The following is a 13,992-nucleotide window of genomic DNA, read 5'->3' on the forward strand; positions in this document are numbered from 1 at the left end:
GATTAATTAATTGTGTAGTGGTCAAATTGGTCGGTCATACAACGTGACTGGTACTCAGAATCATCTGAGCTTACATGGTCGATTGATCAAGCACGTAGGCGTCGAAAGCTTAGAGAAAGGTCTAGAATGCAAAGAGAGAAGAGAAGGGCGGACACTCGCGTGAAAAATATGTGAGGCAAATGACTCTATTTATACTAAACACACGAGGAATTATGGGAAGGGTAGAATTTGGGAAGGAATAGGGAAGAAAGATCCGGAAGCCAACGACTTAGTTGAAACACGGAAACTTGGACGAAAAGAAATCCCCGAGAAAAGGCGCAACAGGTGCTGCGTCCCTTAGAAGAGGCGCAACATTTGCTGCGTCATTTCTCGGGCAGGGTTCTTCTGCGCTAGAAAACGCATTTGCCAGCCTGTAGTATTTTAGGCATAACTTTCTCTACAAGACTCGGATTAAGGTGATTTCGGTGGCGTTGGAAAGATAAGAGAAAGATCTAGAACTTTACGTGAAATAGGCCAGATCCAAAAAAGTCGTTATCATCTCGTAAAATGGGCTTAAATATCGGGTTGCATTTTAGCTAAATGAAATGCACATTTTGTAATGTAAACTTAAGTTTAGCCCAAAAAAGTGACATGGGACTCAAAATGAGATATACTCCTAACATTTTATGACATCCTAACCTTAGGTGGACAAGCACATTGCTTTTTGACTCGGGATTTGACGGTTTTAGGAAATTAAGACGGTTTTTGACCCGGACTCCAAATGAACTCTAGTTACTGCCAAAACGACTGTTTCGGTGCGTAGATGACGACTATGAGGTATACACAAGTGTATGAGTTACCTTTTATTAACCGACTTACAAAACGTTATAAAATCGCGACATATGCTAGACATGCGGCCCAATCATCACTGGGTGTTTGGCGGGAGGTGCAGAAACGAGGTATCTATAGAGCCCCCACTTTGACTGAGGCTTGGACAAGGCGAAAGTCAAAGTATATCCATCAGGTCAATCGAAGATTACAACCTGAAGACTATGGCGACGCAAGGCGGCTCAAGGGGTCTGAGCCAATGACCTATGGTCGGGAACATTTTAGAGTCTATCGACTATCGGCGAGGGTCGTTTAAAGTCCATTAGACTACGTAAGGAAGCTCGCCAGCCATAAGAAGAAATCATACCTGAGACTTCTTTCCCGAGATGTTTCCGGAGGTGCGTAGGAGCTGAGGGTAAGACCTAAAAGTTATGTAAGGATTATGCTAGGGTGTGGGGCCCTAAAGGAAAACATCGACGGGAAGGAGGCCAAATATAAGTTCAACCTAAGGGGTAGCCAAGGTTTGGGTTTAGGAACTCTAATAAAAAGTAATCCTAAAGGATTATGATCCTAAGGGTAGAAGTGTACGAACTCTAGGGGAGTCTGGGAACCTAAAGAGATGGGTGCGTGAAGATGGGTATATGAACCTCAAAAGACAGGCTGGTATGGGAACTTAAAGGCTTGTGAACCTAAGAGGAATTGGGATCCCAATTAAGTTTAGGAACTTACAGAGTTAGTAATTCTTGTTTTGAACGCATGCGTCTAGGCTTTCTAAGGAAAAAAGGAAAAGGTATGAGAACTTCAAAAGAATTTATGGGTTTATGAACCTAAGGACATTTAGTATGAGAGCTTGCGCGTTTACGAACCTAAGGGAAGCTATTTTGGGATTTAAGAATCTAAGGGTATGAATCCTAACTTTGGGTTTACAAACCTAAGGAAAGAGGCTTTGGTTTGGGAACTTCTGGAGAACGACATGATGTGACTCATATCTGAGTATATTTAGTCCCCAAATTAACCTCGTTCCCATGCTTTATAGCACATAATTGGGTCATTTACTATCTTTAGTTTCCCATTTTGCATATTCTTTGAGGTTTTGTCTCATTGGTAGGAAAGGATTGCCAACCTTGCATTTATGAGGCAAAATGGAGCTAAATTGATCGCATCTAATGACCAAGCATCAAGAGAAGACCAACACTAGAGGCCTAAGTAGATAATAAAGTGAAATGGGAAATGATGAAAGGATCCTTGCATCCCCGAAATGATCCTTGCGGATTGTTAAGGAGCAAAAGAAGAAAAGTAGTCTGTCCAAGAATCCGAGCGGATTGAGCACAATCCGGGCGTTTCAGAACACCATGATCCGGGCGTCTTGTGCCCAAGATGAGCGGCTTGAAGCAGTTGGATCCGAGCGTCTTCCTCAGGATCCGAGCGGATCACAAGTCAGAACAACCAGTGCCTCAGCACGGGACGAGCAGATCAACACGAGACTAGCTAGAGGATCCGCTCATTTCATTCGGGAGTAGCATTTCTTCAACTTTTCTTAGGGTCTTAATAGTCATTTAAGCCCTTAGTAACCTTAACCCTTGTACCTAATTGATACGTGCAATTTATATAGACTATTTAGCCTTTTATTGCACGCATTTCTATGCCTTTTGTATTGTTATGTATTGCAAAATGCCCCGACTTGGCTACATTGGTTTGTTTTGTCTAATTTGTAGAAATGAACATGAAAGTAGTGGAACCGTGCCTTATTCGTCCTATTCAGCATGCATTATAAGGAGACGGGAATATTGGAGCAAGAGACGCGCCTCGAGATGTGTGAAGGAGGGTCAAAGAAGCTGCCAAAGACGAGTTGAGGCTAATATGATGGACATTCACTCGTTCGAGTGGCTTTATGGTTCGATCGAGTGGTTTCGCTAGAACAAGTGGTCGATCGAGTGATCCTAAGAGCTCGATCGAAATGGCCTTTATGGAAGTTACTCGATCGAGAGCTTTAATTGCTCGATCGAGTACATTGGCTGGAGAAGACCTCGATCGAGTGGTCTGAAATCACTCGATCGAGAGGTTTGATATGATACACGGGTTTAATAAGCCCGTGATAGTTTATTTTGTTAATTATTACGCTTCCCTATATAAGGGAGTCGTAATTAGGTCATTAGGTTTTTTATCTTATATATACTTTTCACTTTACTTCTGAACTTACTGCTTAATCTCTCAACACTCTTTACTCTTAATGTCGTACTTTGCTTTTGTGGATTGATCTTCACGCCGGATTCTTATTGATTGTAATCATTCTTCCCTTTTTAATCTTAATATTTTGTCTGCTTTAATTCTTGTTCTCCTATTATTACTTTTGCCCTAATCTTGTTTCTGCTTGATTGTTATTATTTCGTCATGTCTTCTATTAGTAAAACTTATATTATCATTGTTAATCGCATTAAGAGCATGAGTAGCTAATTCTCTTTATGTTAGGATTAGGGAATCCATGGTAGGATTGAGACGATGTAGCGAATAGACTAGATAATTTACATGCGATAATCTGTCCCCATAGCAATTTAATTGTAACACCAACTTAGTTGAGTGCATGCTTCTAAATTACATTAATCTGGATAATAACATTTAATATTTCACATTCTCAAAAAAATGAACCCTAAGGAGGCGATTTTCTTCCTCACCTAGGGCAGCCATTTTTTCTCGATTTTTCTTCTTTAGATCTTGCATATGGCACGTAATTCTTCCGCAAAAACTATTCAAAAACATTTTAGTAGGATTGGTAAGATGCAATCTCAACGTAGAGAATCGTTTTCACAAAGGTTTAACAAAGGCAAAGGTCCTACTGAGAATGATGTGCTACGTACCCAAAGCATGCATGAAATCAATGGCATACCAGGACTGCCATCTGATGATGATGGCGCCCTAGCAGAGAATAGTAAATGGATTACTAAACGTGGGAAAAAGGCTAAGAATCCAGTTGAGGAGGAGGAAGAGGTATGTTTAGATAATCTGATACAATTCTCTACTGATGATACCAAGGACGAAGTATCGTATTGGAGTCATGTTGTCTATTGCATTATTCTTGGGGAAAATCCTCCTTGGGATGTGCTACATGGCTATATTCATCGAATATGGGGGAAATATGGTATTGACAAGGTATCATTTCTTCCTAATGGAGTTTTCTTGGTTAGGTTTAAGGAGAATAAGGATAAGGAGACCGTTTTGAATGCGGGATACCATATGTTTGATAATAAACCGCTTATTGTAAGGCCTTGGATGGAGGATATTGAGTTGACAAAGGAGGAGGTCAAAGTTGTTCCTGCATGGATTAGGCTACATGAGCTCCCTTTGAGATTCTAGGGTAAATGTTTACCTACCATAGCTGGATTGGTTGGCAAGTATGTTAAATCTGATCAAGCAACCAGTGAAAAAACGAGACTTGGATTTGCTAGAGTAATGATTAAACTGAATGTGGGTCAGAAATGCCCTAAGAAAATGAAATTCCTTGATGAGTCAGGTACAATTGTTTCAATAAAAATTAAGTATGAATGGCATCCATATATATGTCTTAAATGCAACGGAATTGGCCACACTGGGGATCAATGCAGGAAGACTGATTTGGCAGCCTAAAAGAAACCTGTTACTAAGCAGGTGTGGAAGCCAATTGCACCTACTGCTAATAAGACTGTTGAGACTACTACTACTAATATGACTGTACCTGTGACAGTGCCAATAGCTGAGACAGTTACTGAGCCTGTGCAGGCTACAGATAGTCTGGCAGTAGTTGACAGTCCATAGACTACTCCTGTTAAGCCAGCCACTATGACTCAAGGGGAACCTGATAGTGTTGGTGAGCTGAAGAGTGCAGGCAAAACATATTTGCAGGCTCTAGATGGATCAGTAACCCCTAAATATCGGATTGGTATAGGCACTCTTTCTCCAAACACCCCCAATGAATAATTTAGGGTTTTGGAATGTTAGAGGTCTCAATAGTGTACATAAACAGAGAGAAGTAAAATTGTTTATTCACAATAAAGAAGCTGGCTTGTTTGGCTTGCTAGAAACCAAAATCAATAATAATAATGTTTTTAATATTGCTAATAATATGTTGGATGGCTGGAGTGTAACCACCAACTGTCAGTATCATAAAGAAGGTAGGGTGTGGATAGTTTGGCATCCAAGTCTCTTTGATGTGCAGATATTACAATATGATGCACAGTTTATCCATACCAAGGTTCATTCCAGAGTCAATCAGCACGACTTCTACCTGACCATGATTTATGCATTCAATGAAGGTAGTGACAGACTTGACCTTTGGCATAAGTTAGAGATAATCAATCTCTACTGTGCTGGACCCTGGGCTCTAGCTGGGGATTTTAACACTGTTCTGAGTCCTGATGAGAGGTTGGGAGGTAATACTAAACAGGATGATATGGATGACTTTATCAGATGTATGAGAAGGTCTGGCATGACTGATATTCCTTTCACTGGTGCTTTGTTTCCATGGAATAATAAGTAAGACCCTACTACCAGGATTTATAGCAGACTGGATAGATTTCTGGTTAATCAAGCCTGGGTAGATATATTTCCTGATATGGTAGGTCATTTATATCCTGAAGGTCTTTTTGACCATTTTCCTTGCATAGTTAGTAATGTTAATATTGGTACTGTCAAAATGGCCAGTTTTAAATACTTCAATATATGAGGGCAAGCACCTGGTTTCAATGATAGAGTGAGAGAAGCTTGGGGCAAGCAGTATGATGGGTACAAGATGTTTAGTGTTGTGAAGAGATTGAAAGGTCTAAAGCATGTTCTCAAAAAACTGAACATGGAATGCTATTCTGATATAGAGAATAAAACTATTAATGCAGAAAGGAGATTAGAGCAGCTACAGAAGGATATTGTCCAGGATATCTCTATTCCTGTGGTCATTGACCAGGAACAGAATGCTATTGCTGAGTTGAAGGTCCTGACTAAGGCACGAAATAGTTTCCTTCAGCAAAAAGCTAAGCTTCAGTGGTTGGAGGAAGGAGACCAAAACACTGCATACTTCCATGGAGCAATTTAGAAAAGGCAGATGAGAAATAAGGTTATACAAATTGAAGATCAACATGGGGAACTATATACTGAGAGTAACAACATTCAGATGGCTTTCCTTGACTACTACAAGGACTTATTGGGCAGTAGAAATCCTACTGAGAGCATCAAATCTGCTATTCTGAACCAGGGACCATGCTGTACTCAGGAGCAAGCAGCTTCCCTTATGCTCCCTGTCACAAATGAAGAAATCAAAGGTATCTTCTTTAGCACTCCTATTGACAAATCCCCAGGCCCAGATGGGTATACTAGTGGTTTTTTCAAAGATGCTTGGGATGTTGTTGGTCCTGATGTTTGTGAAGCAATTAAAGACTTCTTCTCAACTGGCAAACTCCTGACTCAGGTCAATGCCACAAACATCACCCTCATACCCAAATGTGAGAGACCTACATCTGTCAAACATTTCAGACCTATTGCCTGTTGCAACATGATCTACAAGGTTATCTCAAAATTGCTCTGCAACAGACTATCTGTGATTTTGCCTGACATTGTTCATGAGAATCAAGGTGCATTTATTAAAGGAAGATCCATTCTGGAGAATATCTTGATTTGTCAAGACATTGTGAAATTATATAATAGAGCAGTTGTGTCTCCTAGATGCTTGTTCAAAATTGATCACCAAAAATCCTATGACACAGTGGAATGGGATTTTGTGGAAAATCTTGTCTTGGGTCTGAAGTTCCCTGCTATATTCTGTCAGCAAGTCATGACATGCATTAGGACTACTTCATTCACTTTATCTTTAAATGGCAGTAATTTTGGTTATTTCAAGGGTCAAAGAGGTTTAAGACAAGGGAACCCTATCTCCCCCTTGATCTTCACTCTTTGTATGGACTACCTAACAAGAACCATCAAATATGCTACCAATAAATAGCCCTTCCAATACCATCCCCTTTGTAAAGAACTTAAACATAACCATCTGATGTTTGCAGATGATCTTCTGTTGTTCTGAAAAGGAAATGCTCAGTCTGTGATGTTATTGCTTAGAGCTTTCTCAACATTCTCCAAAGCTTCAGGTTTGTCTATGAACAATTCAAAATCTGAGGTATACTTTAATGGAATGGAAGCAACTTTGAAGGAGGATATTAAACAAGTGACTGGATTTGCTGAGGGACAGATGCCTTTCAGGTATTTGGGTGTTCCAATCCAACCTACCAGGTTCACTAAAAAGGAATGCAATATACTTGATGAGAAAATGGTTAATATGATAAGGAGTCTTGGAGAAAAAAAATTCTCCTATGCTGGTAGACTCACTCTTATTAACTCTGTCCTCAACTCACTATATTCCTAGTGGTCCAACATTTTCATTCTACCGAAGAGTGTCATCAGAAGGATAGAGTCCATATGTAGGAATTACTTGTGGGATGGGAGTGCTAAGTTTCACAGGGTGTCTCTGGTAGGGTGGGATACTGTCACTTTACCAATGATTGAGGGTGGGCTTGGCATCAAGAAAGCTGAAGTCTGGAATGTTGCTATTGTTGCTAAGCTGGTTGATTGGATTTACTCTATGGCTGACAGATTATGGATACGTTGGATTAATCAGGTTTACATAAAACAGCATGACTGACATTCTTACTGTCCTCCTGCAGTTGCTGCTTGGACCTGGAAGAGCATTTGCAAGGTTAAGGAGCTGATGAAAGATGCTTATACTGATGGGCAGTGGCAACCTGATCTGAAAGGATATACTGTTAGGAGTGGATATAATTGGCTGAGAGCGCATCAAATCAAACCATGGTGGTACAACACAGTCTGGAATAGCTGGAATGTACCTAAACATGCCATCATCACTTGGCTAATCAAGAATAATGGGATGAATACTCGAGAGAAGTTATACAGGTTTGGCTGTTGCAACTCTGATGCCTGCTGTATATGTGAGAATGCAACTGAAACACAGCCACATCTCTTTTTTGAGGGTGATTACAGCAAAGCTGTTGTATCCCTCAAACAAGATTGGTGTGGTGCCTGCATCTCGTTGTCTGGTGTCATGACTGGTGGTTATGGAAATGGTGGTGGCAAACTGAAACAACAAGTCTATGTTATTATCTTGAATTCTTGTACCTATCATATCTGGGCTCAAAGGAACTCAGCCAGGATTAATGGCATACTGATGGTCCATTCTTTGGTGGTTCAGAAGATCATAGAAGTGGTAAGACAAAGAATCAAATTCAAATGTAATGCAAAAGTGAGTAGACGAGAGGAAGACTGGCTTGACAGGTTGGGAATTAGATTGTAAGGTTGGTCCTTATGGGATTCGAACCTGACATAGTTTGGTTTCTATGTTTTTTTGTAAGTTAGATAACTTGTAATATGGTTTTTTGATATATATATATATATATATATATATATATATATATATATATATATATATATATATATATATAGAGAGAGAGAGAGAGAGAGAGAGAGAGAGGTGGGATCCGATGAGAACGACCATTCGGTGAGAACGGTGAGAACGCACTAGATACATTAGAATATATATAAAAGGTGCACTTTTTTTTTACCACATCCCATATACACTTTTAACTAAAGTAGGTACACTTTTTACCAAAATTCTATATACGCATTTTAAGAATGTAGATACGCTTTTTTTTTTTTTTGGCCAAATCTCATATACACTTTTAACTAAAGTAGGTACATTTTTTACCAAAATTCTATATACGCATTTTAAGGATGTAGATACACTTTTTTTTTTACCAAATCTCATATACACTTTTAACTAAAGTAGGTACACTTTTTACCAAAATTCTATATACGCATTTTAAGAATGTAGATACATTTTTTTTGTTTTTTTTTTACCAAAATCTCATATACACTTTTAACTAAAGTAGGTACACTTTTTACCAAAATTTTATATACGCATTTTAAGAATGTAGACACATTTTTTTTTTACCAAATCTCATATACACTTTTAACTAAAGTAGGTACACTTTTTACCAAAATTTTATATACATAGTTTAAGAATATAGATACACTTTTTTATTCTAGGTACAATTTTTAAGTGAAATTCTATATACACTTTTTTTTATCCTAGGTACACTTTTGACTTTCATTCTATGTAAATTTTTTAAAGAATGTCTTTTTGCTAGCATAGGTACAATTTTTTGATAGATTTTTTTTAACCAAATGTCATATACGTTTTTTTTTTTTTTTTGCAAAATAAAATAGATACATTTTTTCACATAAATTTTAGATACACCTTACAATAATGTAGTCACACTTTTTCGGATCCTAGGTACACTTTCCCCAATCTTCTCCGTGGTAACCGCCAGTGACCGAAGACGTAAACTATAACCTAATATATATCACCTTTTATTTCACTCCACTACCCACAATTTGAATTAAAAACACTAATATTAGTAGGTACACCTTTTTTTGTCAAAATATGGAAGCTTGAGATGCATTGGTGTATTCTCCTGCAAATCACACTGCTAAACGGAGTTAATAACTTTACGAGTACTAGTTTCAAGCAAGAATGCCCGTCCCTTTCCTTCCTCACAATCCCAAACAAAATTACTCACATCTGTACAAGGATATATGGAGATATCAAGATTGATTACATGTCGTATTGTTCGAAAAAGATCACTCCACATAGCTACATTCAAATGACATTCAACCTTTGCTTCAGCCAGATAAGGCATATCACCAGTCAGGAAATGACAGTCATCATCATAATGGAACTCATCCACGTTATTAAGTTCAAAATACTCTAAGTTTGGTACTCTTATGCTGCCCATAAAAAGATCTATTGCTGACATCTTCAGAATCTTCAAAGTCGAGCAAGAGAAATTAATGACACCAAAACACTCAAGTATATTAAGTTCTCTAAGGCGAGGAGAACAACGAATTAGAGAAGTTAGAGGCTCAGAATCATCGGAAATTTCGACACGCGATAGGTGGACTTTCTCTAGACATGGAAGATGCACCCTGGAAGTAAATTCAACATCTAAAGTATACTCATGTTCACCGTCTAATCTTAAAGCAACGAGATGTTTTCCTAAAATACCATCAAGCAAGAACGTTATAGGTACAGAGCTGAACTGCTTATAGAAAAGATTGACTTCATTAACTGAACGTCTAGATAACATCTTAAACCACTCCTGTCGGTCTTTTTCTGTCATTACGAGAAAGATTTCGAAGTCCACCCTTTCTAAGCACACTGCAGTATATATGCAATCAAGAGTCAAGACCAAAATATAATCCCTACAAAGTAGGCAAAATTAGGCATACATCAGGCAAAAATGAGTCTCATGTATCACATCCATCATAATGCAGCAACCAAATGGATCCATCAGGCAAAAATAAGTCGCTTCCACTACCAGTAGACGGTAGTACAACAAAACACGCTGCTCATTACAAATTGCAAATGTCCAGCGAATAGTTAGCTTAGTTGGTAAAGTCATTCAATGGTGGCACTCGCAACATAACCCCACAAACATCAAAACACGCATCATGACTTCTTCGAGACCAATTAAAAACGCTCCGTGTCAATAAACGGGTACAACTTATCTTTCCGGAGTACAACCCAGAATTAAGATCAATTGTTTCGGAACTTCAGCAAACATTACGCACTAGCTACGAATCAAAACTGTGTCACAAAATAAACAGCAATCACTAGCATACATAGCATGTGTATAAAACATCAAACAATGTTCATTCATAAAATTTTAGTAAACAATTAGCAAACCATAACAATAAAAGAAATAAGCTTTGTAAATTACAAGTACTTGCTTACAATTCTCGACATGCCGCTGTCATTTTTCCCCTCAAATTCCCCAATTCCAACTCCCTTTCCGCCAATTTATCCTTGAAATGAATCAATCGTCCAAGTAATTGTCCCCTTTCTTGCTCAAATCTAGTCTTCAATTCCGCCACTTCTGCCTCTACCTCAATATAATCAAAAAGCAATTCCATTTAATCGATATCTGGTTGACCTCTCCTACGCCATAGATTACGTCGAAAAATCGAGATCTGGAGCTCGAAAATTGACGGTTCGAAATGTGGAATGGATTCCAAGGATTTGAGCCGGCATCGGGGAAGTTCGTGACGACAATTTGAGATTTTGGAGATGCACGATGATGGTTGATGCCGACAACTGTCAGGTGCACATGCCTGGTGATTGTGGCGTCGAGATTTGTAGTATCGAGTGTCGGGATAAGACTTAGAGAAGTTGATTCGTCGCCGGAGTTATTGCGATCGTCGCCGTAGACGGCGAAAGGTTGGTAGGTGGTGATTGGGGGATTTAGGTTTGAGGAAATATGTGAGAGGATGATAGATAAGTTTTGCAGTGAGAAACTAAGATGCGCGTCAGTTTTATTATAAAGGTCGTTCTCACCGTTCTCACCGAGTGTTCGTTCTCACCGGATCCTAAATCTATATATATATACACATCTCACATTTCAGCAAAAAAAAAATACATTAATCTGGTTAACCTTACTCCTGGATCGGAAGATTGGAATAAATAGACCTGCTATGAATAGTAGACTACTCAAATGAGGACGGAAGTTAAGTTAGTGGAATTCTATGATAGAAAGTAGACCGGAAGGACCTTTCCCTTATCCTTCTCACAGCAGATTGTCTAGGCTATTTGCAACTGAGTCGATTGACTACCATGGTGAACCGAAATCCTGGCATACCTTCTCTTATTTGATCACTCTTATCGTATTTTCTCACTTTTATTGCTCTCATTTTATTTCTCTATCCCTTAAACTTTTATTAGTTTAGAAATCAAATTAAAAACCCCCATATTGTGACTTAAATAGACGGACTTTTAGACAGATATTTTGCCTCCTTGTGGAGAATCAACCCTACTTATCACTAGCTTCCGTTAGTATATTTAGGTTTATATTTGGTACACAAACGACAGTATCACTAATCTTTAGTATAAATACCCCTTTGTACTACCTAGATTAGCATCCAATCTTAATGCTCTCTTAATCAATCCTTAATCTAGTTGTAATCATCTCTAAATACTCTCAAATTAGACATAATTTAGTTGTAATACAATTCTCAATATTAATCATATCTTAATCTTTCTGCTATCAAGCCAGTAAAGACGCCTAACATTGCGAGTCACTCAGAGCCTACAGCTGCTCGATTCCTAAGGGTTTCAAGCTCTCAACTGAGGATGGTAACACTTTCGATATCCGTCCGTCTCATATAAATTTGGTAGAATGGAACTTGTTTCGAGGTGTGGCGGGTGAAGATCTGCGAAAACATATGGAGGTCTTTACTGACTATTGTTCCACCATTCCCGCCACTAAGGGAGTGACCCAATACAAGATAAAGGAAGTCCTGTTTCCTTTTTCATTGAGTGACGGAGCCAGGAGTGGCTCACTGATCTTGATCGCACCGCAGCCGGTATCACCAACTGGGAAACTCTTGCTCTTGCCTTTTATAAAAGGTACTTTCCTCCACAATGTACTAATCAAATGAGAGGAAAGATTACGAGTTTCAAACAGGCACCTGATAAGAATTTCTATGAAGCTTGGCGTCGTTTCAAAAAGCTGGTGATATCTCTTCCTCACCATAGATTTGATCAGTGGTTTTTGTGCAACCAATTCTATAATGGGTTGTATGATGACCACCGTGCTATACTTGATGGTTCATCTAATGGGAGATTCCAAAAGAATAATGATGATGATAAGGGACGGGGTATTATTGAGGAGATGGCGACACATTTTGCTGAGTATGGGAACCTGAGGGACGGTATTCGGACGGTGAACTCGGTCGACAATGCAGTTGTGGCTCAACTGGAAGCCATGAATACTCGTTTTGATATATTGGAATTGCAAGCTGGTGGTGATCAACAGATGGTTCATCTGTAGACTAGACAATAAACTATCACTTGTGAGAGATGTGGGAGCAATGACGGTCACACTGCTGTTGAATGTCCGACAGAAAAGGAACAAGTCCTTGCCTTTCAGCAATATAGGCAAGGAGGAGGTTCCTATTACAATAACCAAGGGGTGGTCTATCCTAATCTAAGGTGGGCCAGTCAGAATGTTCTTAATCTTACTCCTCCACCGCAGCAGCAACAACCATATGTCCCTCCTCATAAATCTCAACAAGGCTTTGTAAAGCCTCCATCTTTTGCACCGCCGCATCTAGGAGCTTCCTCAAGTGGAGTTAGTGAATTGGGTGAGTTAAAGTCGATGATTCAATCATTGACTAACCAGCTGCAAATGAGTGACCAACAAAAAGAAGCATCCATTAAGACAGTTGAAACTTAAGTTGCTCAGTTGGCCGCGAGCCAATCCACGAGGAAACCGGGTCATTTACCGTCTCAATCTGAGAAGAATCCATATGAGACGATAAATTTAATTAACCGGCGAAGTAGTCGTTCTTATGAAGGACAAATATTTTCAGCTGTTGAGGACATATCAGACCCGAGGAGTATTATCATTGATGGTGAACAGTCGTCTAATGCTGAAAACATGCCTAGCACGAAGAAAATACTCGATCGACTGATTTCTGGTGGTCGATCGAGTAGAAATGCTGCTGATATTACTCGATCGAGAGGTTCTGAGGGTCGATCGAGTAAAGTGGATATTCAAGGAATCGATCGAGAGGTTGAAACCACTCGATCGAGTGAAAATTCTGAAGAAACTGTTCGATTGAGTGGAATTATGCCTCGATCGAACACTGCTGATATTGAGGAACTCGATCGAGAAGCCGATAATGCTCGATCGCGTGAAAAGTCTCCTGAAAGGCCTCGATCGAGACGTAAAAAGGCTCGATCGAGCAAAGATGAGTTTGAACCCGCTAAGACTTTAGAAGAAAGGAATAAAGGGCTCAAAATTCCTATCACTGTGCCCTTTCCAAGGCGATTATTGAACAACAAGGCTAATCAACAGTTCGTGAAATTTGTCGAGCTCCTGAAAAGCCTACATGTTAATGTTCCATTCGTCGAGCTGCTTACTCAGGTACCCTCTTATATGAAATTCATGAAAGAACTTTTGACACGTAAGAGGCACATAAATGATCATGAGACGGTAGCTTTAACTGAAATAGGGACTGCCTTAGTTAAAAATAAGTTACCACCCAAAGAGACTGACCCTGGTAGCTTTTCAATTCCTTGCCACATAGGTACCTATTTGA

At 39.2% G+C, this 13,992-nt stretch overlaps 1 protein-coding gene across 1 annotated transcript; it reads left to right on the forward strand.

Moving 5' to 3' along the window:
• Positions 1 to 4,620: 4,620 nt before the first annotated feature.
• LOC141601397 (uncharacterized) lies at positions 4,621 to 5,866 on the forward strand. Its single transcript, XM_074421673.1, has 3 exons — positions 4,621 to 4,720; positions 5,094 to 5,313; positions 5,530 to 5,866. Exons 1-3 carry the CDS (start codon positions 4,621 to 4,623, stop codon positions 5,864 to 5,866), a joined length of 657 nt encoding a protein of 218 aa, XP_074277774.1.
• Positions 5,867 to 13,992: the final 8,126 nt, after the last annotated feature.

The sequence above is a fragment of the Silene latifolia genome, chromosome 9 (genome assembly GCF_048544455.1).
Source record: "Silene latifolia isolate original U9 population chromosome 9, ASM4854445v1, whole genome shotgun sequence".
NCBI lineage: Eukaryota > Viridiplantae > Streptophyta > Magnoliopsida > Caryophyllales > Caryophyllaceae > Silene > Silene latifolia.

Excerpts from the sequence above, each read along its gene's own strand:
- LOC141601397 (XM_074421673.1), top strand. The coding sequence starts at position 4,621 with ATGACTCAAGGGGAACCTGATAGTGTTGGTGAGCTGAAGAGTGCAGGC. Across the intron at positions 4,721-5,093 it reads AACCCCTAAATATCGGATTG|GTAGTGACAGACTTGACCTT; the intron begins GTATAGGCACTC and ends CATTCAATGAAG. Across the intron at positions 5,314-5,529 it reads TTGTTTCCATGGAATAATAA|AGTGAGAGAAGCTTGGGGCA; the intron begins GTAAGACCCTAC and ends TTTCAATGATAG.